Raw genomic sequence first — 25591 nt, 5'->3', positions numbered from 1 at the left:
TGTTTGTGCATTTATATTCAACCAACATAGATTAAACAAGTTTAGGGTTAAACCTATTGATTACATGTTAATCAGAAAGCGCACGTGAATACGATCAGAATAAAGTAGAGGCCTATTATTAGGGCAGGTTCAATCTCTTTTAGGTTGGATTTGTACCTTCATCCCCGAACCCTATTTGGTTCAAGACCTTATGGAGTTGACGATCTCTTGGATCGTTAAGTGGTGTAACCTTCACCTCGTGAACGGTTTACAAGTTCCTAAAAAACTTGTTGGCGACTCTTTTGCTCTATCTTCTTTCCCTTTGGATGCCACCGTACTTTAGTGTATGATCACAGTGGGGTTCAAGCTAGGGGATTAAAGCTTGAAATATTCCCTACTGTTTTTGGCGACTCCACTGGGGAGGATTTCTATTTTAATTCCTGAATTTGTTTCGGCAATGATTTAGAATGAGTGGATGAGACTCGAAACGTTCTAAGTATTTCATGTGCGTAATTTTGATTGACATTATTGTCATATGCATAAAAAAGATCTCATTGGAAAGACCATCCATAATGAGTTAAAAACATAGGATTTTACACGTAGGAAATTTGAGAAATATCTTTCACAACTAGGACCGAAATAACACTGCGCGAAACTGGAAAATTTTATCGAGCACAGAAAGCTGCAGAGGCATGTAGGAATTAGCGTCAGCGAACAGAAGCTGGCGCCAGACATTTAACCGTAGCGCTAGACAACAGCTCTGTCGTCAAGCGCTACTGCTAAATCATGGCGCCAACCTCTGTTTGCTGGCCCCAAATTCTTCCAATACCGAGCCAGAAATATGCGCTCTAATTTCGACCAGTTTTTCGCATTGTTTGCTCGATCCTACTTCCTGACTGAGTTTTTTCTCACTTTTCTGAAACCCATATGTGTTCTACATATGGACATAACCCTTTGGGAATTCATGCTTCATCTACCTGATTGAACGCTCTGAGCAACAAAGGGTACATCCGAGAATGTTGAATTCACCAAACCATGGAAGCGAGTTTTTCTAAAACTCGCGGTGTCCCATCCACTCGCGCCAACCCTTCATGGTTAGGCTTCCGCGTGGTGCATCCGGACAATTAACCATGGACCCTCTATTGACTAAACCATATCCCGAACTTTAGAGAACTAGAGCCATGGTTAGGTTGCAAACTCATTGCATCATATTGTGCCTACTTGACTAATTGTGCATTATTTGTTGTGCATATACTATGATTTCTTAACCGTTTGTTTTACTTGTGTTGAGATTTAATAATTAATGACTTAAAGAACTTTGCCTAATTAATTAATTGATTTATTAATTTGAGTAAATAAAGTCTAATATTTTAATCAGAATTGACCTAGTACGACTTTAGGCATGCCCCTGTTGATTAATAACACCGAAAACAGTCTCAGATTGAAGCTCCAGCATTGGCGCCGAAGTCTGAACTGTAGCCCCACTCTGTGGAGTGTGGCGCCTGGCGACAGCTCTGTCGTCTGGCGCTACACTACACAGTGCGACGCCAGTCTTGTCGTTTTGACGACGGTTCGGATTATTGATTGAGTCATCACCTAGTGTCTAATTAACTAGTTTACTAATTAATTCGGTTAAATTTCGCTGTCAATAACACTTTGTTAAGTCATTAATTGAGTCTAGTCACATAGTCTAGCCACATGGTCATGACACGAGTCTTAACATATCACCTACACTCACTAGTCTTAATTAGCACACACTTTGAGTATATGTCACCATGACCATGTCTTAGGTTCATGCATGAGTCGATTTTTTCCATCATTTAAATTGGGGGTACATCCTATTCCTAATTCTTCATATCCCTCCATCTACATCATTTTTCTTCACATTCTATTCCAATCTTTCTTCACTTCCTCCACCCATCGCATGTTGAATAAAGTTTGAGCCAAATAATTAACAATAGATATCCCCAAATTCCTTTTCCACAATACTTGGTCGAGGAGAGGAGGGCGATTAATCAAGGACAACCTCTTTATTCAAGTTTCACTTTTTGATAAACCAATTCGTCAAAAGAGGAAGGCTAAAAAGATAATGGCAAGTCAAGAAGAGGTCAATGAACTTAGGAATCAATTGAATGACGTGACTGAGGTGTTAAAGGCTTTAACCCTTAAAATTGATGACCCTGTGAAACAACAACAAATGAACCTTATGCAAGAAAGCTTGAGCAAGCTATCTAGTGACTATAAATTTCAGGGCATTAGTTCACAAGGGGTCTCGCTAGACAAGGAACTTCTTCCGCATAAGTTCAACGCCACTGACATCCCTAAATTTAAGGCAACAGATAACCCTTACTTTCATCTAAGAGCTTTTGAAACTATAATGAGCATTAAGGGTATCGATAAGAAGGTGTTCCCCTCTCTATTCCCACTATCTCTCGAGACCGTTTGCCAGCAATGGTTCTTTTCTCTCGAGAAAGAAAAAACCTCTTCCTGGGAGTCCATAGCAAACGCTTTAATAGACGGATATAAGTGCAACATCCAAGACGAAATAGACCATAGACAACTCGAGATGTTAAAACAAAAAGAAAACAAAGGGTTCACTTCTTTCTTCAATAAATGGAGGGAAACTTCCGCCAATATGGTCAAGGCTCCTATCGAAAAAGAATCTGTGAGGATGTTTATCAAGAATCTTCAAGGGAAATATTCAAAGCACTTAAGATACCAACACAACTTGAATACTTTCAAGGCTGTCTATAATATTAGGCATTGACATTGAAGATGACCTTCTGAAAGATAATAGTGCGAGAGGAAAGAAGAACGACCATCCTTCTTCTTCCTCTCCCATTAATGAGGTACATGCCACGAACGCCTCTAAATCGCGAATCCAAATGTCAAAAAGAGTGCTCACTCCACTTGGTATGAGTTATGAAACAGCTTTCGAGAAGCTACACCACAAAGGACTAGTCATGCCCATAGGGCCCATCAAAGATCCGGTTCCAGAAGCCAGGCCACCCAAGTGGGACCCCAATAAGCACTACAAATATCACCAAGGAAAGGGTCACGACACTGAGGAGTGTTGGAAATCAAAGTAGCTATTCAAGATCTGATCGATAACAATGAAACATTCGAAATTTTAGCCATCGAAGATGATCAAACATCCTTCGATCCATCATTTCTTATCACACCTGTAGGAGAGCCCATGATCGAGACAGCTTATGTAACCTGTCTCGATGAAGTGGCCATGATTGGGGAGGATGAAAGTCCTTTCTTAGATAATACCAGGGAAGAATCGTCAAGTCTAAAAGAGGACGTTCGGAAATTGCAAGATGTCGTTGCCATGCTCTTGAACGTGGTAGAAGGATTAGCAAATCAGGTGATGGTCATCGAACAAAATCCTCGCCAAGGGTTTAACGAAGAACTCAATGCTCCTAAGCCACGGGCAAAACGGACCATTGAAGAATACACACCAATAGGAATGACTTACAATGAAGCTTTTGACTGTCTTCATGATCAAGGTCATATTCACTCCATTGGTCCCAGTCAATACCCTCCATCTGAAAAACGTTTTCCCAATTGGGATCCAAATTCCTATTGTCGATACCATAAAGGTTGCGGTAACACTACTGAAAAGTGTCTCGCTCTTAAGGATCGTGTTCAAGACTTCATTGATTCAAATCTCCTTCATGTTCCTCCGCGCGACAAGAAGGCCAAGAGTAGTAACAATAACAACAGTGGCTGTAAAGGGAAGAATAACGACTATCCTTCTCCTTCCGAAAACACCTACTCTAGCAACGGTGTTGGTACTTTCGACCTTAATGAGGTCTTAGGATTTAGAAAGCAACAAAAAAGGGATTTTACCCCTATTGGAATTAGCTACGATGATGCTTTCGATCGACTCCATGCCAAGGGACTCATTACTCCTATTGGACCTCTTCAAGATCCCCCGCTTGAGAAGAGAGTTCCTAGTTGGAATTCAAATGTGTGCTGCAAGTACCATCAAGGTAGGGGTCATGCTACTGAGAGCTGTTGGAAGCTAAAAGAGGCTATCCAACATTTGATTGATAATAACAAGCTTCCCATACCTCCAGTTAACAAGAAGAGCGAGTGATGATAAAGCAAACAACACAAGACAAGAGGCGAGATTCAACGACGAGATTTCATGACATCTTTTTTCTTTTTCTTTATTTACCCTTTTCCCAATAAGTCTAGCATAGGCACCTTTTCTTTTCCCTTAGATTAATTTTGTAGATTCTTTCTTTTCCTTTAATAAAATGAGCATTTATTTCTTACATATGATCATTTCATTATATTGCATTAAAAAAAAAAATCATGTCGAATTAAGCACAAGGTATACCAATGGTTTAAGGCACCTCTTGTAGCCACATCATATTACCTTTCACCCTTTAAATATGCAATCCTTTCTTGATAAACCACTTATCGTCTAACGATAGACCTTTCTTTCTTCAATCTACATCTACCTAACCTTGGGATGGGATAGTGTGCAACTTATGCAGTTTTCAATATCATAAAAGCTTGAGTGACTTCAAAAGATTAAAATAGCGAAAAAAAAATAAGCAAATAATAATAATAATAATAATAATAAAAGTGTACAAAAGGGTAAGTGTTCTAATGTCTTTAACATGAAAATGTCTTTGATATGAACACGTCTCAGATTGCGTCTCTTGTCGAGAGCTCGGTACCGTGCCAGAGAAACATGAATGCCAAGTGAGTGATAGACCGCATGATCGGGATTTCCCACACTTATAAAAATGAAATAAACGCTACAGCAAAAGAAAGAGCTAAAAAAGAGTAGAAACTCAAGTATAAAAACAAATATTCAAAAGCAAGGTTGCACACCTTGGGGGCTTATCGAGGGTCTTGAGCCTTTATCCCCTTCTTCTATAACCTTTAGCCTAACCATGCTACAACCCTTAAAAAGACCTTTTTTGAGGTATACACACACTTGTGCGAGGTTCGGCTAGAGCTACGTTCGGCCTGATTCCTAACGGATACATAGGCAACCTCACATCGAGGTGCGGTCGTAATAAACATGCATTCATATTCATATTCACATTCTCACACCATGATCATATCAAGGGATTCCCTATGCTCATTCCTATCTACTTAGAGTTAGACTTGGGGGCTTGATCCCTACATCATTAGCTTACCTAGCCTAAAGTCACCATTTGACTCTTTTAAAAAATAATATCTTTCCACACACTTAGCTCTTGCGGCCTAACTTTAGTGTCACTTTCACACACTGCACAGATACATGACCAAATAGTCTTTCCCTAAGGAACCCTTTGTCATGAAATCTTAACACAACATTGAAGCATGCCTTGTCATATCAACATCACTCATCAATCATAATCATCATTGCATCACAAAGTATGAAGTGCTTAGCCTCTGTGCTTAAGATACCTAAATACTTTCATTATCGAGTCAACTAGGATAGTCTAAGATGTTACAATCATTGTACTGTGAGAAACAACATTTGACCAAGCTCATTTAACATGCATTCAAAACCTTCGATTCTTTTTTCGCGTCTTTCTTTTTCGGGAGAAAGTCGGTACCCTCCACAAAAATGACGGAAAATTTTTGCCTTTTTGCATTTTCGAGTTGCACAATCAACACTATGCACACACGGGTCATGAGTCACATGTGTCAAACACTTCGAGTCGAGTCAACCTCGAGTCAAGTTTATACCTTGAGTCGTGTCAAGTCGATGAGTCAAGCAACGTTAAACCTTAGGTCAACCCTAAGATAATTAAAGAGATTAGCAAAAATCTATAGTCGAAAATAAATACATGTGCAGCAGAATAGGGAAGACCCTACTACAGCGCCAGGCGAAAACATCTAGCGTCTGGCAATAGTTTTTAGCGCCTGGCACTAGATCATAGCGTCTGACGACAGAATCAATTTTTGGCGCCAGAGATATTTCAGCAGCTACAGAGCTCGAAGCCTCTTAGAAAGGTGATTTCAACCTCATACAGCAATTTCGGGTTCCTTGGTACACCAGTTAGCCCCTATAAGCAATTTGACATGATTAAGTAGTCAGTTTGATTACAATCACAATAAGTGATCGACCTGATGAAAGATCGTCTCACTTAGCTTAAAGCGCCTAAGAATTGGCTCATCACGGAGACACCGACATACTGGTTTTAGCGGAAGCAAAGTTCAAGCGAGCTTTAGAGATCGACAAGCGTTGGTCTTCGGAAATTTTTTTTCGGAATATTATCATCGAAGCTCTTTTGTTCAGAGACGCATGGACATTTCTTTCAAGCTCTTTTGTTCAGAGACGCGTGGACATATCATCAAAGCTCTTTTGCTCAGAGATGCTTGGGCATCCTATTATCAAGCTCTTTGTTCAGAGACGCGTGGACACATCATTCAGAAGTTCATATTAAAAAAAATAAAGAAGCTCTATTGTTCAGAGACGCGTGGAGATATCATTCAAAAGCTCTATTGTTCAGAGACGCGTGAACATTTCCATCAAGCTCTTTTGCTCTAGAGACGCGTGGGCATATCATCAAGCTCTTTTGTTCAGAGACGCGTGGACAATCCTTTCAAGGCTCTATTGTTCAGAGACGCGTGGACATATCATTCAAAGCTCTTTTGTTCAGAGACGCGTGGACATATATAAAAAAAAAAGAAGCTCTTTGTTCAAAGGCGTGTGAACATATCCAAAAAAAGAAGCTCTTTGTTCAGAGACGAGTGGACATCGAAACAGCAAGATGGCATTCCCTAGATTGTGGAGAGTTGTCATAAACAACTGAAGGTAATTTCAAGCGAAGTTGTCTTCGATTATGTTCCCTTAGACGTGGAGGATGGTCATAAAGCGGAAGAGGATTGTTTCAAGCGAAGCTATCTTCGATAGTATTCCCTTAGACGTGGAATGTTATCAAAGCGGAAGAGGAAAGTTTCAAGCTAAGAAATATTCTATATTGGAGGCAGTTACAAGCGTAGCGGTTTTCAAGCGGGATGACATTCTTTTGGCAGGAGGTCATCAAAACAACAACAATGCGGCAATGAATCGGTTACCTTCAGAGACGTGTGCTCGACGGTGCAAGATATGCGTTTTTTAACTCTTTTATATGTTTAACTAACGCTAGTTTGCAGGTATCGGCGTTACAAGATTGATTTAGGATCGCAGAACGTTTTGAATCACTCTCCGTCCCTATCGATACATTGACTTTTGTTTTCAAAACTTACGTTTCTCCAAACTCAGTCAAAGTGGGGGCTTCTGTAAACACCCATTTGTGTCTCCCAAAAACCAAACCCAGTGATGAGTACCTCTCACTTCGAATCATAATCGAATGAAGTGAAAGTGTGGAAAGTTTAGTGTTGCGGATAGTTTTACTTTCTTTTCTCTTCTCTTTGTTTTTGAAATTTTATTTTAAGAAAACAGTCAATCCAGTTTGATTGGTCCATGATATGGGTCCAATAGTAGTGTAGTTGGATGGGGCTTGACAAGAGCTTTCCAACAATATATTATAAGCCCAATTCCGATGAATATTGAGGAAGTTATGGCCAGATTACTAAACTAGGCCCGGTTTGAGCCTTATATGCGGCCCAATGATCTAGAGGAGGGCCTAATATAGATTTATCATTCGTAATGCAATTAGGAATGGTTTTAGTCTTCTAGATTCTTCTAGAAGGTTCTTTTCATTCCTAATTCAATTAGCATTGATAAATTGACTTTTGTTGACTTTTCAGAGTTTTAATTTAAATCAAAGAACGTTTTTTTGAGGAAGATACAATTTTATCCTCCTAAACGGCAATTTCTATCTGACTTTAAGAAAATGCGTGAATTTCTAAATCAGCGTCAAACGCCAGCTGTAGCGCCTGGCGCTAATGTTGGCGTCTGGCGCCAATAGCCAGCATTGGCGCTAATTAATTTTTATTTGCGTCAGAACTCTATTTTGATATTTTATCTTTTTGTCTGATTTTCTTTATAAAAACGTGCTAAAAACTCCGTTTTGGATCATCAATTTCCATGAACCAATTTTCATTCATCTACAATCTACCAACTCTCATCAAGATTTTCTTGATTACTCTCTCTCTCTTTTTTCTAAACTAGCCTTTTCTCAAATACAAAATTCCACACTCATTAGATCTAGATACACCTAGCCATATTCGAAGTTGTCTTCGCCCTAGACGTGAAAGGTTTTATTTCTGAGGGTTTGGCCCCAAATCTCTATTTCAATAATTATTTAATTTAATTGTTTTGCTTATTATTTTCCTTGAAGTTACTAACGTGTGTATTTTGTTGTTAGAAAGAGGTACGAGACATCAAAGTAAGTCTTTTAATTGTTTTTATTGATGTTATGACATATGACATAGAGTTCATGTTTAGGTTGTTATTATGATTCCTAGTATCATGTTAGGATGCTTGATATTTTGAATGACAACAATGATTCTTAGTATTATGTTTAGGGAAAAAGTTATAATATCAAGTATGCTTATTATGATTCCTGCGATGCTTCCTATTTTCTTTCCTAATATGGTTGTTAGTATCATGTTAGGGCTAAATATTTGATCTTTATTGTTTAGTGACATGCTATGGTTTGTTATTAATCTTATTAGTATCATGCCTAGGATCTTGCTATTTTTTAATATTGACATGAATATGATCATTATAATTATTATTATGATGATTATGCTTTTGATTATTATATGATTATTATTATTTTTATTTTGATTATTATTATGTTGCTTGATATATTTATTGTTATTGCTTGATCACACCTTTTATGCATGTTTAAAGAGAGTTTGTACTTGTAATCACGCTTAATAAGATATTTAATAATCTTGTTTAGGGTTAATTTGATTATAATTTAAGTGATCGCCAATAATAGTTTTTTTTGTGCATTTATATTCAACCAACATATATTAAACAGGTTTAGGGTTAAACCTATTGATTGCATGTTAATTAGATAGCGCACGTGAATACGATCAAAATAAAGTAGATGCCTATTATTAAGGCAGGTTCAATCTCTTTTAGGTTGGATTTGTACCTTCATCCCCGAACCCTATTTGGTTCAAGACCTTATGGAGTTGACGATCTCTTGGATCGTTAAGGGGTGTAACCTTCACCTCGTGAACGATTTACAAGTTCCTAAAAAAATCTTGTTGGCGACTCTTTTGCTCTATCTTCTTTACCTTTGGACGCCACCGTACTTTAGTGTATGATCACAGTGGGGTTCAAGCTAGGGGATTAACGCTTGAAATATTCCCTACAAAGCCCTCAATTAACAAATGAACCTTTAAATGAGGAAAAGAAAATAAATAAATAATAAAAAAAACCTAACCTTTGATGTAGACATGGCAAATGGTCATTCGGGTCGGGTCAGTTCGGATCGGGTCAATTTGGGTTTCGGGTCAATGGTAATTCGGATCAGGTTGGGTATCGGGTCAACCCTTCGGGTCGAGTTTGGGTCAGGTCAGTTTTCGGGTCCAACTATCGAGTCAAGTTCGGGTCGGGTGAAATTCGTGTCAGGTTGAAATCGTGTCGGGTCTATTCGGGTTAGGTTAATTTTCGTCTATGTCAATGTAGAAATTTGACCAATAATATATTATAATTACCAATAAGTATAAAGTATAACAACTGAATATTAACAGTACTAATTTATTCATTAGACAATTCCAACAACACTATATATAAAAGACTGTATTGTTTCATATGTATGATCACTATCTTTGATTAATTGGTTAAAAAATCAAATTAGATAAAGTGAATAGTGGAAAAAAATTCAATATAACACTTAAAATAAAAAGCTAAGAGTAATAGTAATAATAACAATAACAATAACAAAAACTAATGTTGCTAGTCAAATAGAATTCTTTATGAATTATGAGTAATAAATTACAAGCACATTTAACAATATTATACACACAATATTATACTGTTTAATTTAAACTATTTTCGATAAGTGTTTATTCGGGTAAAGTAATTAAGCCTTGAAGCAGATAGATCATTTTGAGTATTTGTTAATTTTGGGTCAGGTAATTTCGGATATAGTTTGGGTCACTTCGGGTTTTGGGTCTGTTCGGGTCAATCAATTCGGGTTAAAATCGGTTCGAGTCACTTCGGGTCGGGGACACTTCGAGTATCGGGTCAATTTCGGGTCGGGTTAATTCGGGTCGGGTCAATTCGAGTATCGGGTCAATTTGGGTATCGGGTCAATTTGGGTATCGGGTCAATCCGGGTATCGGGTCAACTCCACTTCGGGTCAGGGTTTGGTCCAATCAGCTTTGTGTTCGGGTCAATTTCGGGTTTACGTTTTCAGGTCACAGGTCGAGTCAGGATTGCCAGCTCTACTTTGTGTAGCAGAGGGTAAGGGGTCGGTTCTTTTTTCCCAATGTAATTGCTTTCTACGTTTTTTTTTTTTTTTTGGTAAGACCAATGATAAAAATAGGATTTGATCTTATCATATAACTAATATCTAAAGCTAAACTTTTAGTCAGGTCACGAGGCAGCGATACTTGGCGTTCCAACTTTTCGCCAAGTGTCTCGCCACGTTGGATAAATTTAAATAGACTTCATAAGATAAAAAAAAAAGTTTAAAATTTTATTTGGATAGAATTTTAGGATAAAATTGTTAGTTTAAAAGTTTTATTTTCGATAAAATACCAATATTTCATAGGTACAAATTGAATTATAATTTTATTAAAAAAAAATTAGGTTATAATCCTAAAAAATTTATCATAAAAATTTATTTTTTATATCGTAATTTTAGCATGTTATAACTTAAAATGTTAAAGCGTAAAATATTCATTTATAATATATACAAATCGGTTAAAATAACATACTTCACAATTCAATAGAATTTTAATACTACTATGTAGATCTGTCATTAGGATCGCGTCATGAATTATCTGGGATTGGGTCACTTTAGGTTACGAGTCAAAAAATGTTCAACCCTTGCCCAAAGTTTTAGGCTCGGGTCAACCCAACGGGTTTTGAACATTTATTTCAATTAATTTATTTTTTGCTAATTTTTTTTTATTTTTTTAATGTATTAAATTCAATCGAACATTTCCACTGACATTATTATTAGTCATTACATGTCTATCAGATAGCAAATCGTCACAAAAACATAATAATTCTTAACTTATTTTGTATTTTAAAATTTGACATATAGAACAAAAATTTATTTTAAAATTCAATAAACAACCCGGGCATCGCACGGGCACAAAAATAGTTTATATAAAAATAGGGCGCGTTTGGCAAATATAGCTATGAAGGTAGGTAATTAAGGTATGAGTGTTCGATAAAGTAACGGCTGATTCCCCTTAAAAAAAAAATTAAAAAAAAAAGTAACGGTTGATTAGGTATAACATAGATTAATAAATATTTTTTCTTAAAGCTGTAGATTAAATTTTCAAAAGCTAATATTTAAAATCTACCTCTGATCTTCAAAAGCTAATTATTTTTTATTTTTATTTTATTTTTTTAATTTTTTAAAAGTTACCTCTACAACTCAACATTACTTCAACCATTATATTGACAAATTTTCAAATTATCTATACTTCTATACTTAAAAACACAAACCACATATTTTTCACATGACACGTGTCATCACAAGTCACTCATTATCCCATATGCCACATGTTGCCTCCCTTAATTTTTTTTGTTCAAGTCTTTATGCATTCTATAACTTGGAAATTCAAGAAAGAAAATAAAGTGTTTCATTTCCACCATAATTTGTACATATTACATAAATATATGAATTATTATAATCAAAATTGTCTTTTCATCTCCTACACTTAAAATATAACTTAAACCAATATGTCATTTCATATTCCACAATCTTCATGTATATGTACCTAATCCATCATCTTCTTTCAAAGTTCTACTCTAAACATTTTTTTTTAAGTTTTAGCAATAAAACAATTATTTCGTATACTATATCAAAATTAAGTTTCAACTTATGAAAAGTATACCTTTATTTGAAAATAATTTATCCAAGTAACAACCCGTGCATCGAACGGGTCAAAAGGCTAGTTTTTATTAAATAACCACTAAAAGCAACTGCCGAACACGCTCAAAGACAAGTTGGTCATTTACTTAATGCAATTGTGACTATTGGTTAGCTTTAGCTTTTATAATTTTGTATGTATGGAATTATTGCGTGTAATAGGTAACTAATTTCCGTTAAAATGGGAGAAGAAATTATAATGTAATAATGTTGGTATTTATGTATCAAAACGATATTTGGTTTACCTAATTTATCTCATGTTACGAAATTTGCCTTTAATAGAAGCCCATTAAGTTAATGTATGAACTAAGGCAATACACAACTTCTGTAAGTAGCTTCCATTTGATGAAATGATCCTAGAGCCCCATGGATTGCTTAAAAAGGATAGAATTGTGAAGATCAATTACATTTATATTTATTAGAACAATACTATATATATGTGAGGTAAAATCTTGTATGAAGCAATATAAAATAATAATCAATCTTTATTTTGTGATTCAACAAAATTTCAAATTTCAAGGGATGACTCCTTACTATTTACAGGAATTTTCTTATGCTCATTTAAAGTTCTTAGTAAATGTGCCAACCAATAAGTGTTAAATAATGAGAAAGTGTCATAAGACATACTCCCTCCGTTCCCAAAACTTCAACCCTTTTATCCTAATTCTAGTCCCAAAATGATCGACTTATTTGCATTAAAAAATCTACCAATTTACAACAATATTTGTGCAAAATTAGGCCTTGTTTGATTCACCTTAAAAAAAAATATTAAGTAAAAATAATTTCAGTTCAGTAAAAATAAATTCGATTCAGTAAAATTAATTTTAGTTCAGTAAAAATAATTTCAGTTCAGTAAAAATAAGTTCAGTTCAGTAAAATTCAGTTTTCTTAAAGAAGAATTATAATAGAAAATCAGTAAAAATAATTTCAGTTCAGTAAAAATAATTTAAGTTCAGTAAAAATAATTTCAGTTCAGTAAAATTAAGTTCAGTTCAGTAAAAATAAGTTCAGTTCAGTAAAAATAATTTCATTTCAGCAAAATTAAGGTGAATCAAATAGGGCCTTAGCTTCCCTATATAAAATTTTGTTTTTCATGTAATATTTTTAATACTTTATCTCTCTACTTTTTTACAAACCCTGTGTAATTTTATCTTTTCTATATGTTTTTATTTATTTTTATTTAAATTTCTTAATAACCGCAAAATCAACCTAAAAAGGTCAAAGTTTTGGGGATGAAGGGAGTAGAATACTATAGACAAATAAGATGCTTTTATTGTTGATGAACCACACCTGATGTATGTAAATTAAATCGAGTGTCTTAATTTTATGTACAGACATATAGTTCAATACAATATGCATGTCTTGCGTGCAGTGCAAATGTTCAAGCTTGCTTGAAACTAAAAGTGATCAATAATCCCTTTAATCTTTGTGCTTGCTTGTTTCATTGCAAGAGCGTTCATGTGATTCACAAAATCACAACCCAAAATTTTCTTATTGATTCACAAACAATACAGATTCATTTACATCGAACCATGTTATACGTATTAATCCTTTTATTTTTGAATACACATCAGAATGGATACAATATTTTCCCCTTTTGAGGAAGATACGTAACAAACATTTGGACCAACTAACACTAATATACTCCTTTTTTTTTTTTTTTTTTGGTGTTTAGGAGCCACAAGGGCGGGGGTGAGAATTAATCCCAGGATATCCTGAAATTGGGAGGGAAGCTCTAACCACTTGAGCTCTAACCAACTAACACTAATATACTCCAATTATACTATGATTGAATTGTATATGACACACCAAAATATCTTTGAATTTGATAAGAAATTTCATTCCCTGAAACCAAACTCTACATTATTGACTTATTGTTTGATATAAAAGCTCTCACTCTATTGTAGATGGATACGATATTGACTTGGTATTATGCAACAGTTTGGTTAGAAAAAAATGTGTTTACATTTACCAAAGTCAGGATTTTCATTAATAAAATTCCACAACTATCCCATAAAACTGTATGAAGTAAGATACAACTGCATTAAAAACTTGAATTTAACATTTTCAGAAGACTTGAAGAAATTAGATTTGTAAGCTACAACAAACTTTAACCCTGCATAGTCAAAATATAGCTCACCTGAAAAAAAACTTCATGAGTTTCACAAGAAAACTTGCGTCGAAAAATCGATGTTTAAACAAGTAAAACTGGCTTACTAACTTCAGAAACCTAGAAAAAGTAGACAAACAGCCAAAGTTGGTGAGTTTGCTCATCTTCTTTTTATTATTCTATCTATTCAACTCTCTTAGACTGCATTCTTCTGCTTGATTACTCTACTACCTTCTTCCTTCAAATAATTTTCTCTCTTTCTTCTCCTATCTATGGAGCTCCCAGTTAAGGCACCAGATTCAGGAGGCCAGAGGACAACATCGTACAGAATTGAGACTGAAAGCCTTTCATACAAACTCCACAACTCCTCAAATTATAACTTTGGCTGGTTTTCTAATAAGAAGGATAAGGAAACATCGTCGAGGCTAATTTTGCAGGATGTAAATTTTGAAGCGAATCCAGGCGAGGTCACAGCAATAGCGGGGCCAAGTGGTGCAGGGAAAACTACACTGCTAGAAATCCTTGCAGCAAAAATCCCACCAAGCAAGATACATGCAGGAAAAGTACTTATCAACAGCTGCCCTTTAGAGCCTAAATCCTTTCGGAGGTTATCAGGGCATGTTACACAAGAAGATGCATTATTTCCGCTTCTTACTGTTGAGGAAACACTCATCTATAGTGCCCTTCTAAGGTTACCAGGAGAAAGAAAAGGAGCTGCTCAGAGGGTAAGAAAGTTGATGAATGAGCTGGGGCTGGATCAAGTAGCGCAATCAAGGATTTGTGGCGGTCCAGATCATGGGATTTCTGGAGGGGAGAAACGCAGGGTATCTATAGGAGTTGAGCTAGTTCATGACCCTTCTGTTTTGCTTATAGATGAGCCAACTTCAGGTTTGGATTCAGTTTCAGCCCTAAATATCATGTCAATGCTTAAAACTTTGGCAATCAGACAAGGCAAGACAATAGTAATAACCATTCACCAGCCTGGTTCTCGAATCCTAGAGTTGCTTGATCGAGTTGTTCTGCTGTCAGATGGCATCCTTGTCCACAATGGTCCACTAAGCCTTCTTGACAGGAAGCTTCGAGCAGTGGGCCATCACATCCCTCCACATGTCAATGCACTTGAGTTTTCTATTGATGTTTTGAGCACCTTGGCTGTGGGGATACAGTCGTCAACTGAAATGAGAAGAGCTAGAGAAGCTGATGAGAGGCCAAAGGCAAGAAGTCTGACTCCTATATCCTGCACAGGGAAGAGTTCATCTTACCCAAATTCTCGGTATCGAGAAGTTCAAATCCTTGGGGAAAGATTTTGCAAGAACATATTCAGAACAAAGCAACTTTTTGCAGGAAGAATTATACAAGCAGTTGCAGCTAGTATTGTACTTGGAACACTTTACTTGAAGAAGGAAGATAGTGAAGGGGACCTAGAGTTACAAACCCGACTAGGGCTCTTCGCATTTACCCTTACTTTCTTGCTTTCTTCTACAACCGAAGGCTTGCCAATATTCTTGCAAGAGAGGAGAATTCTAATGAGAGAAACATCCAGAGGGGCCTACAGAGTTTGTTCCTATGTTTTAGCAAACACCCTTGTTTTTCTTCCTTTTCTGCTCACAGTTAGTCTACTCTACGCTACACCGGTGTATTGGCTTGCTGGTCTACGAAGAGATTTGGGAGCTTTTTTGTACTTCTCTCTTGTGGTGTGGATGGTGGTGCTGATGTCAAACTCATTCGTTGCTTGTTTCAGTGCGCTGGTCCCAAACTTCATCATGGGAACATCAGTTATAGCAGGACTGATGGGGTCATTTTTTCTCTTCTCAGGATACTTTATCGACAAAGATAGGATACCCAAGTATTGGACATTCATGCATTATCTGAGCCTGTTCAAGTATCCATTTGAGTGTTTCCTGATCAACGAATATGGAGGTGAGCGAGGGAAGACAAGATGCCTACAGAAAGATTTAACCGGATGTAGCTTGTATGGAGACGGGTTCTTAAGACAGCAAGGTCTGCAAGAATCACAGAGGTGGACTTATCTGGCTGTAATGTTGGGTTTCATATTTGGCTACAGAATACTATCTTTTCTGATTCTATGGTACAGATGCCACAGGGGTAGAGATTAGAAACTAGTACATGAATAGAAAAGTAAGAAAAAGTTTATTTTTCATAGATTAACTGCTGTTATTTCTTATTATTGTTTTTCTCAATCTTTCTCACATTCCTTAAAAATCATGTTCTTTTTCAAAGGATGAGCAATAAAATTACCTAACAATCAATTCCATTTGTAGCTTCAATTAACAAGAAATAGTCCGTGTTCTATACATCTTAAGTCTGATTACTTTCTGAAGGTTTCTAAGATCCTTAAATCATACATTTGGAAATACATCCTCCAAACACCCTACCACAACATCACGGAAATAGGAAGAGGATGCGTGTAACAAGTAACATGCGGCTTCCTTCAGATCTACACAGTATAGACTACAGATTCAGAAGCAGAATGATGATTAAAACTGGGGCTAAGAAGCACAAAGCTTTTAGTGGACTAATTTATCAAACACATACGAAAACTTTGATAGCTGGGACAATCAGTTCGAAACATACCAAAATAGAAACATGAATGATTCCAGAAAAACAGAGATAGTAACATAGATTATCATACAAATTCTAGAGGAAGAAAGATCGCTTTGGATATACAAACTGCCAAGTTAACCATTAAGTACTTGAAATCCAAAACTAATCAGAAAAACCGTCTTTATACAGTTAGACGGAGTTACAATTCCAAAACAGATCTTTCTCCTCAGGTTCATCAATTTTCTTCACTTGCAAGTTAGCACACAGATTAACAGTAATAATAATATGAAATATAAAAAGTAATTCGCAAGTTATATGGAATGAGATATAAGAGAAAGATAAAGTGTTGCAATGGAGGGAGAAGAAAAAAGATTGATGTCACGGCGACAAGAGGCAAAAACATTACTTAAAACTGCCTTCAACTCAAAATGGAAACGTAAGAATAACTTAATCTGCCAAAACTGAAGTCATCATCTTGTCCCTTTCTTTTAGACTATTATCTCTTCTAATAACATCAATATTAACAAAAAGATACGGAGTAACATCTCATAATTATTTAGACATCATAAAACACCACCTAGTGTCACTCCATATCCAAATAACCAACTTTACCTGCTTAGCATTTTCCAGTCATTTTATTCAAGATATGCCATGTCTACACTTCTGAGAAAAATTAATCTTAAAAAAGAAGCAAACCTTCTAACTAACTTTACAGGATTAATAAGTACTGTGATTATAAGAAAACGAACATTTTAAGTTGGGTTACTCCGTACACACTACACTATTGCCAAAATATTTGTCCCCCCCCCCCCCCCCCCTCTCCTCCTCGAATTACAGGCCTATTGATACAGCGGACTTTGGATTAATTTATTAGGTAGTGAATTGTGGTCCGCGGATTAGTAACACTGCTCATTACATATGTAAAGTCCCATTGTCTCAAGTCTCTTAACCTTATCTTGATGACCTAGCTCCTTACACAATTGGCTAGTTAATTCTACATGGTCAGACATCGTATTTTGCCTTCCAAACTGGTTGCATCACTTTTCTCAATAAGAATTTGAGAAATAACACAACACTAATTCAGTGACCGGTGAACTATGTTCGTTCTCTCAGATAAAAACAGGACCTCCAACTGATCAGAAACTATACACAGAATAATGAATGTGCTAAGAAACAAATCATTTCTTTTTCTACCAAGTTTCATGACATTACATCAGTTTGGGGGAGCACAAGAGCGAGGATCTAAAACAAAAAGAGCAGCAAGTAGGAATATATAGAGGGTATAGAAAAAAAGGAACAGGTAAGTCTTAAACAAGAATTACGCTGCTGAACTAAAGCAACTGCTATGAATTTGGCCTTTACATAAGGTCTATAGAAACAATAAGGGGGGAAAAATAATAATAAATATAATGAGATATACAATAAAATAAATCCTCAAAATTATTATATATATTCAATTAATAAGTAAGAAGAGGGTATGTTTTCATCCCGTATTACTTTTTACATTCAGGCTCTCTAAAAGAGTTTTTACTGCATATATGCTAAATCTACAAAAAGAAAGAAAAAAAGATTATTGGGAAGGGGGAGTGGGGGACAGATAGAGAACAACAAAATCTACCTGTTATTGATTTATCAATTGCTCCGGGTACTTATTGATGTGAATGTTATAGTAGCACAAGTGGGATTTGTCTGCTCTGACGGTAAGGTTGAGGAACCTGAGCTCGGGGAGAACAATGAAGAAGGCTCTGCTGCGCTTTCTTTTGCTTTTAAATCAAATTCTGAAAGTAGCCCTGGTTTTGTTATGCTCATTTCATCAATTTCTACTTCTCCCTGGAGCATCCTAACCACAGTAGACATCATAGGTCGTAGTTTTGGTATTCCCTGGGTGCAGAGTAGAGCAATCTTCAAGAATCTATTGGCCTCTTCAATATCAAGATCTCCCCTAAATGCTTCGTCTATCAACTCCACAAGTGTCTCTTTTTCAAACATTCTCCACGCCTGCATCAGGTTTAATCCGATGAGATACTTCATATGTAGAGCATAATCATTAAAACTTAACTATAGATACTAAAGGTGTAGACAGTTAAAATAAGATCGTATACTCTCTCAGTCCTCCGTTCCAAAACAAAGTCTGTTCTAACCTATTTCTTTTAATTTATAATATAAGTCAGTCTACAATGTCAACGTAATACCAAATGTCACTTATATACAAATATCGAGTAGCAATGTAGCCTTTGTAGGTCCTTTCACAGCATGAATTACTCCCTGAGTTTTTTGGTTGTTCCACTTCTTTTTTCAAGGTCAAATTCTATAAAATCTACCTCCTCCGATTTTTAATAATAGCAACGCCTGAGTTTCACGCTTGCCAATGCACATATTGTATCATTAAAATCTTTAATTATATTTTAGCAAAATCAAATGTTAATCATTTGAAAGTACACATCGAGACGACTAGACGAGTCTACCAAGACCTCACATAATTATGATTTTCCTAATGTATAATATACAAAAGAGGAGTGTGTGTGTGTGAGCAATGTAAATTCACCAATGGTGGATGTGTGATTACAAGGAACCTTGACGGATTCATTTTGATGTAGTTATGAATTATAGAAATATTATACTCACACTTGGGGCCACTTTATCAACTACATTCTAAAAAACCATTAAAAAAAAATAAAAATCAAATGCACACCCCTCAAAATGCAATGATCCACCTCTCACTAACTCTAATAAAACTACCCCGCTACCAATTAACACACAATAAAATAAGAAAGTCAATTGTTTTGAATAAAAACCTGCGTCGGTCAAACTCGTGCAACTAATCCGGGACGAAAGGATTAGTTTGTTTAGATTGAGGTCATGAGATGGGAAGAGAAGACAATCCATTTGTTACTATTCAACGTTGTAAAGGCAGAGGGAAGGAAAGGAAGTTGGAGAGATAAATTGTCTTTCCCTTTCTTAAAAGAAATATAATTTCAATGTTGGAAAGATGTGGGAGAAAAATGCAAGCCTTCTTCTCCCTTCATCTCCATAATTACCAATCAAACTCACTATAAAAGAGCAATTACACAGCTGATGGAAGGCAACACTGCAGTAATTGATCAAACATGGATTCCAATAGTCCAAAAAACATGTATTACCCTTTGAAGAAGATAAAATCTAGACAGATATGCATGCACAAACAACAAATTTCAAGTGCCAATATGTATTACCCTTTGAAGGAGATGCTGGTCTCCAGCAGGAAGCCGTCTATTTCTATTGCATCTACCACAGACAATTTCCAAAAGGAGAACGCCAAAACTGTAAATGTCAGCTTTTCTTGTCAACTGGCCTCTAAGAGCATATTCAGGCGCCAAATAGCCTCTGCATAAAACAGTCACAATGTCAGGTGATCCAGGTCACACAATGAAGAACTGCAAATTGATTATATTAAATAATAAATATATGTTAAGAGACATAAATATCATCTACATTATGGTTAATCCAGCTATATAGCATCTTAGTGCAGCCAGAAAATATCATAAAATTCATATTAGCATGCATAATACAGAGAACTATATAATAATATTATAAATTTGAAAACAAAACCACAAAGATATCTCATTATCAATTAATAAATGGACATATTAATTTCAATACTCCCCTCTTTTCCGAAAGATGTATCCATATTCTGTTTTGAGGTGTTTTTATTTGATGTGCTCATTTCTACTTTTCTATTTTCGGTAAGCATATGTTATCATCTTACCTCCTTATTCAACAATTTTTGTACCTTCTCACTCTTATTTTATTCTCTATTTTCTTGCACCCACCCACCTTACCCTTTGACTCCTAATTTATCCACCTTATTCTTACTCCCACTCAACTCACCTAGAAACCAGGTCTACAGCAGATGAGTATATCAAAAGAAAACGGTGGGAGTAGTTAGATACTTTAGAAGACTAAAGGCTTTGCTGAGATAGGCTTGATGAAATGTACATAGGTTCTCTAAGAAGCACCTTTCATTAATATAAGCAACAGATAACATGACAAACTAAAAGAATTTGTATCGGGTGGAGAGTCTACGTCTTAGAGGAGGTGATTTCAGAAAAAAATACTATGACAAAAAAGGCACACAATTCAAGAAACACTGCAACATATATGGCCCTCCACATATGAACAGCTTCCCAATATTTTATCAAGCCTAGTATTAAAATTGTAATTTGAATTCCACATTTCTCAAGTTCAGTGCAATCAAACAGTTTACAGTATAAGCAATTGGACAAACCAAAAAAGAGAAATCAATTACTCTGCAACTCACAGTGTCCCTGCAACCCTTGTGCTAACATGCGTCATGTTTGCTGGTATAAGTTTTGCCAAACCAAAATCTGTAATTTTGGCTGAGAAATCTTTGTCAAGGAGAATATTGCTCGCTTTGATATCTCTATGCACGATACGAGGATGGGCTTCTTCATGAAGAAATGCAAGCCCCCTTGCAACACCAATACATATATTTCTCCTTATTCTCCAATTGAAATCAATGCCGCCAGGGTTCTGACCTAAAAGTAAACAAACTTTCATTATATATATTTGTTCAAATTAAAAAAAGGAAAGAAAAAGAAGCAAAGCAGGAATTAATCTAGCCATTAGACCAATCATTGAACAGAAAATTACCAAGTAAACTCTGGGAAAGGCTGTTATTCTCAAGATATCTCGAGACCAAAATTCTATTATTTCCTTCTGTACAACAACCTAGAATCCCAACCAAATTTTCATGCTCAATAGTTGCAAGGACAGTCAATTCTGTCACGAATTCACGCAAGCCTTGTCTTGATTCTGGCGAAAGCACCTTAACAGCAATCAAAGTTCCATCTTTGAGCCTTCCCTGCTCACAATCAAATTTGCAAGGACTGTTAGTATAAAAAGGCATAATGAAATGGCTGCAATGTTAAGATTTTACAACTGTCTCAACATAAAAGACCATCACGCATGCTTCTTCAAATTACATTGTTACAATCAGTCAAGATAAGTTTTATGACATAAGAATTTCTTTATTAAACAAATAATTAAGTTACAAGTAAAATAAGTACCAGCTGAAATGCAACATTGAAATTTATTTTTTCATATTTGTCCAATTCTAATCATGATGATAACAGCTACTGTTGCAAATCCAGGTTCATTATCCTAATGACCACCACAACTGCAATTTGTTATTAAAGGAGAGATTGGATGCCAAGAACTTGTGCATCCCCAGGAATTACCTTGTAGACAAGCCCAAAACCACCCTCCCCAATCTTATTTACTTGGCTGAAGTTTCCCGTTGCATGTTGTAATTCCTTGTAAGTATAGAACTTTATATATTCTACACCTGAAACTACAGGAAGCACGGGAGAAGAATTACATACACAAAACTTAATTCATGAACAGTCTCACATATGCAGGCATCAGATCAATTAATTTCAAATAACGTTCGTATTTATAGAATCCATAGCAGAATGATCAAGGCTTGAAGCTATAACCATTTACTCCTTTTGTCACTTTTAAATCATCACATTTTTCATTATGCTGAACCTACTCTAATTGTCACACTTCCTTCTATGGAATGGGTGCATATTATTCCCTTCCCACTACCAAAAGTTAAGGCTCACACTCTCTCTCACTCAATTAGAAAATTCCTCCGCTATCTCTCATCACATCTACTTTTCTATTAAATTAAAAATATAAAAATAAGCCAACAACTTATCACCTAGACACGTATTACAAACCTTCCTTCAAAGATTAAAGTTGGACAAACGCAGTATTAATTATGTGCATCTGTTAATGTAAATCCTTAATCCTACAAACAAAATATTACAGAATGGCAACGTCAAGATACAAAAGTGCAATTTCACCATGAAGTTGAAGATCATTTACAATGAACCAAACCCAAAATAATAGGTTATTAAGTATAAACCACCAAATCTATCAAATCAATACGACATTTGTAGGCTCATACAACATAAGCTTAAACCAAAAATAATTTTTTCAAGTTATATACTACCTTTGTTTCTTTAAGTTTTTCACACTTCGACTTTTGCATTATTCACATATTTCACTTTTACCATTGTTTGTAATTTATACTAAGGAAAAAAAATATTCGTGTGGGATCTTGTAAGATAATTAGATTGATCTCAATATGTACTATTGTGATAAAATTTTTATAATTTTTAATGATACATGACTAGAGACATTTTAGTCAAAGTTTTATATTGGCAAGTATGAGTAACCGAATAGGTAAAATGTATTGAACTTGAAGAAAAGGTTGTAGTAGCAACTAGAAGACAGATAAATTAAAAATAAATAATAATAATAATAATAATAATAATAATAATAATAATAATAATAATAATAATAATAATAATAAATAAATAAATAAATAAGATATCTCATAATAGTAACGTTTGATAGCTAGCAAACCCTTACTAAAAAAAAAGAGTGAACCCCCGCCCCCCAAATTTTCATGGACCTAGTTCACAACATCAAGATTACAAGCTTTTGCCTTCATTTGAAAAAAAAAAAAAGGCTAACGCCACTAGGGCCCCTTTGTTTGATCTTTACAGTTTTAGCCTTCTAACTAGAAGTAATACTGCTGAGTGCTTTCTTCAAGACCTTCAGCTCAAAGAGAGCTTCATGGACACAAACTTTTAGGGACGGTTGTTGAAGACAAAGTATAAGTATGTTGTTTAATATCAAAAGACAAAATCGAGTGCTTTCAGTTTATACAAAAGTGGATTACTCCTATTTGCCAATTGGTGTGTGCATGTGTCTACACATACCTAGCATGTATACATACAAGTATGTTTATGTATTTCACAAGTATAGCTATGAAGAAAGTATTAATGACTTATCTTTTCCCTCAAGGGCTTCCACTAATTTCCAACTTCAGGATCATTTAATTAAAGATATATGCTAATACATAATACTAGTATACAAGATTATCCCAAAGCCTAAATTTAGTACGAAGTATATTGCAAAGTGGCTCAACCTATGCACACTCCTTTTTTTACCAAATGTGGAGAGTTCACCATCAATTGTGCTAACCCTAACACATTAAAGTTACCAGGGCAAAATTTCATGTACAACTCCACTCGTTAACAAATGCAAACACAAATTGGTCAAGGAATCAAGTAAAAGCAATGTAGGTTACTAGGTTGGCAATTCATGTATAAAAACAAATGAGATTGCAACATATAACTGTCTTAGTCTTTTAAGGAAATGCTTCTACCTCCAACAATGTCAACAGTTGGTTCATCAACGGACCGGGCTCCATTTCCACAAATGAAGAGGAAGCAAGTCATTACTAGACTTGCTATGTTAAACTCCTATCAAATCAACCTTGCAAATCCTTACCTTCAAAAAAACTATCAAAAAAATTAGCATGTTTCTCGTGCTCACCAAATATCCGAACACTCAGCTTCAGCTAAACACCCGAAATTACATTCGACAACCCGAAAGAGTAAATGGATTTACAGAATCATAAAGGAAGATAATGTCTAAAACTAGTAACTTAATAGAAATTGAATATCCGGCAGAATATTTCCAAATATTAAGATAACATATTCCAATGTACTATAAAAGAATTTGGATTAAGTTCAAGTAATCAAGTATAAGAAATTGACAACCAATAAAAAAAATTGCTTTAAAAAGGATGGTTTTTCCTCAAATTTTATTTCAGAAAATAAAAAAATCAATCCAGCATTTTCTAAATTAAGCATATGACATAGATGATAATTCAATAGAAAACTATCAGCTCACTTAAAATGAAATTTTGCATAATATATAGAAACTAAAATCAGCCCTAGAAAACTGAAAATCAAATACAAAAAAGCTCAAATTAGACAATAATTCACTTCTGTTCATCTAAATTCAATAAGAACTAAATGGGCCTGTTTGAAAATTCAAGTAGATAGAATTTCCCAGTTTAACAGCAGCAATTTAAAGCAAAAATATTTACACATAAATATTAAAGCATAAATATTTATACAAGACTCCTAATACCCAAGTCAAATAATGAAAAATATAATTAAACCCCACAAAAATAAATGATGATTAAAGACAAAATCTGCATAAGAAAACCAAAAATCTTACCTTAGATTTGTAGGAGAGAGAAACAAAATTTGCACAAACCAGAAAATTATTGAGAGATTATTGAAAAAAAAAAAAAAAAAATGTACTAAATGGTACAGCAATTCTCGGTTGGAAAAACCCAGAATTTGATCAATAATTAATAATTAAAAAAAAAACAAATACTCAATAATTAAGTTAAAAGTGTATGACTTTTCGAAAAAAAAAAAGTAATAAAAATAAATAAATAAAAGTGTATGAGAAAAAATGTTGAAGAGGAGAGAGAAAACGTGGTTGTATGAATTTCTGGACTTTCGGCAACTCAGCGAAGTTTAGATAAATGAATACGAAATTGACTTTTCTAACACGTAGAAAAAGCAAGTCGTACTGTGTTTCGCAATTTGCTGTGTTGAATTGTTGATTCTTGAATTAATTCGTTTTATTCAAATAGACTACCATAAATATTTTCACAAAGGAATTTTTGACTTCTTTGGTAGGGCGAGGTTGGGTGAAAGTTTTGTATACATAAATGACCTTATTTAAAAGGAAAATTTGATTAGCTGTATCTTAATGTATTTTCTGCTCATTTAGTTTTTTTTTTTTTTGTTGGTTTTTAAATCTTAAAATGAGTAAAAAAAAAATTTTTTTTTTTTTTTTTTAAGTCACCTTTTGGTTTCTCTCAAAAAAAAAAAAAATGTCACCTTTTGTTGTACTTATCTGCATCCGGGTGAATATAAATGATTTTGCATGGTTGAAGGCTTGAAGCTTAAATGTTGGAAGTTACGAGTAGGGTTGTCCATAATTCGGATAAAAACCGAAATCCAATCCAATCCAAACCGAATTATCAATTCGGATCGGATCCGAACTTTAAATCGGATCG

At 35.1% G+C, this 25591-nt stretch overlaps 2 protein-coding genes across 5 annotated transcripts; one reads left to right on the top strand and one right to left on the bottom strand.

Moving 5' to 3' along the window:
• Positions 1–13948: 13948 nt before the first annotated feature.
• LOC145576715 (ABC transporter G family member 10-like) lies at positions 13949–16225 on the top strand. Its single transcript, XM_081634435.1, has one exon. It carries the CDS (start codon positions 14340–14342, stop codon positions 16182–16184), a length of 1845 nt encoding a protein of 614 aa, XP_081490561.1. The 5' UTR covers positions 13949–14339; the 3' UTR covers positions 16185–16225.
• Positions 16226–18049: 1824 nt separating this feature from the next.
• Positions 18050–25036, bottom strand: LOC145576714 (cold-responsive protein kinase 1-like). Of its 4 annotated transcripts, none has more exons than XM_081634431.1 (7): positions 24736–25036; positions 23873–24008; positions 21870–21982; positions 21283–21493; positions 20930–21167; positions 19845–19995; positions 18050–18630 (listed from the first exon to the last, which is right to left on the bottom strand). In XM_081634431.1, the coding sequence occupies exons 2-7, from the start codon at positions 23943–23945 to the stop codon at positions 18265–18267; spliced, it is 1152 nt and encodes a 383-aa protein (XP_081490557.1). In that variant the 5' UTR covers positions 23946–24008; positions 24736–25036; the 3' UTR covers positions 18050–18264. The 4 variants fall into 4 exon arrangements, with proteins under 4 accessions (XP_081490557.1, XP_081490558.1, XP_081490559.1 ...); XM_081634432.1 differs by having other exon boundaries at positions 23873–23997; XM_081634433.1 differs by lacking the exon at positions 21870–21982 and having other exon boundaries at positions 24736–25035.
• Positions 25037–25591: the final 555 nt, after the last annotated feature.

The sequence above is a fragment of the Chenopodium album genome, chromosome 13, assembly GCF_948465745.1.
Source record: "Chenopodium album chromosome 13, dcCheAlbu1.1, whole genome shotgun sequence".
Lineage (NCBI taxonomy): Eukaryota > Viridiplantae > Streptophyta > Magnoliopsida > Caryophyllales > Amaranthaceae > Chenopodium > Chenopodium album.
The sequence above is the reverse complement of the archived record's forward strand: the minus strand, read 5'-3'. Positions and strand labels throughout refer to the sequence as shown.

Bases quoted from the DNA above. Each gene is read 5' to 3' on its own strand.
- LOC145576715 (XM_081634435.1), top strand. From the start codon at position 14,340: ATGGAGCTCCCAGTTAAGGCACCAGATTCAGGAGGCCAGAGGACAACA.
- LOC145576714 (XM_081634431.1), bottom strand. From the start codon at position 23,945: ATGACTTGCTTCCTCTTCATTTGTGGAAATGGAGCCCGGTCCGTTGAT. The intron at 21,983-23,872 runs GTAGAAGCATTT...TGCTTCCTGTAG, and splicing joins AACTGTTGACATTGTTGGAG to TTTCAGGTGTAGAATATATA. The intron at 21,168-21,282 runs GTAATTTTCTGT...GTTTACTTTTAG, and splicing joins CCTTTCCCAGAGTTTACTTG to GTCAGAACCCTGGCGGCATT.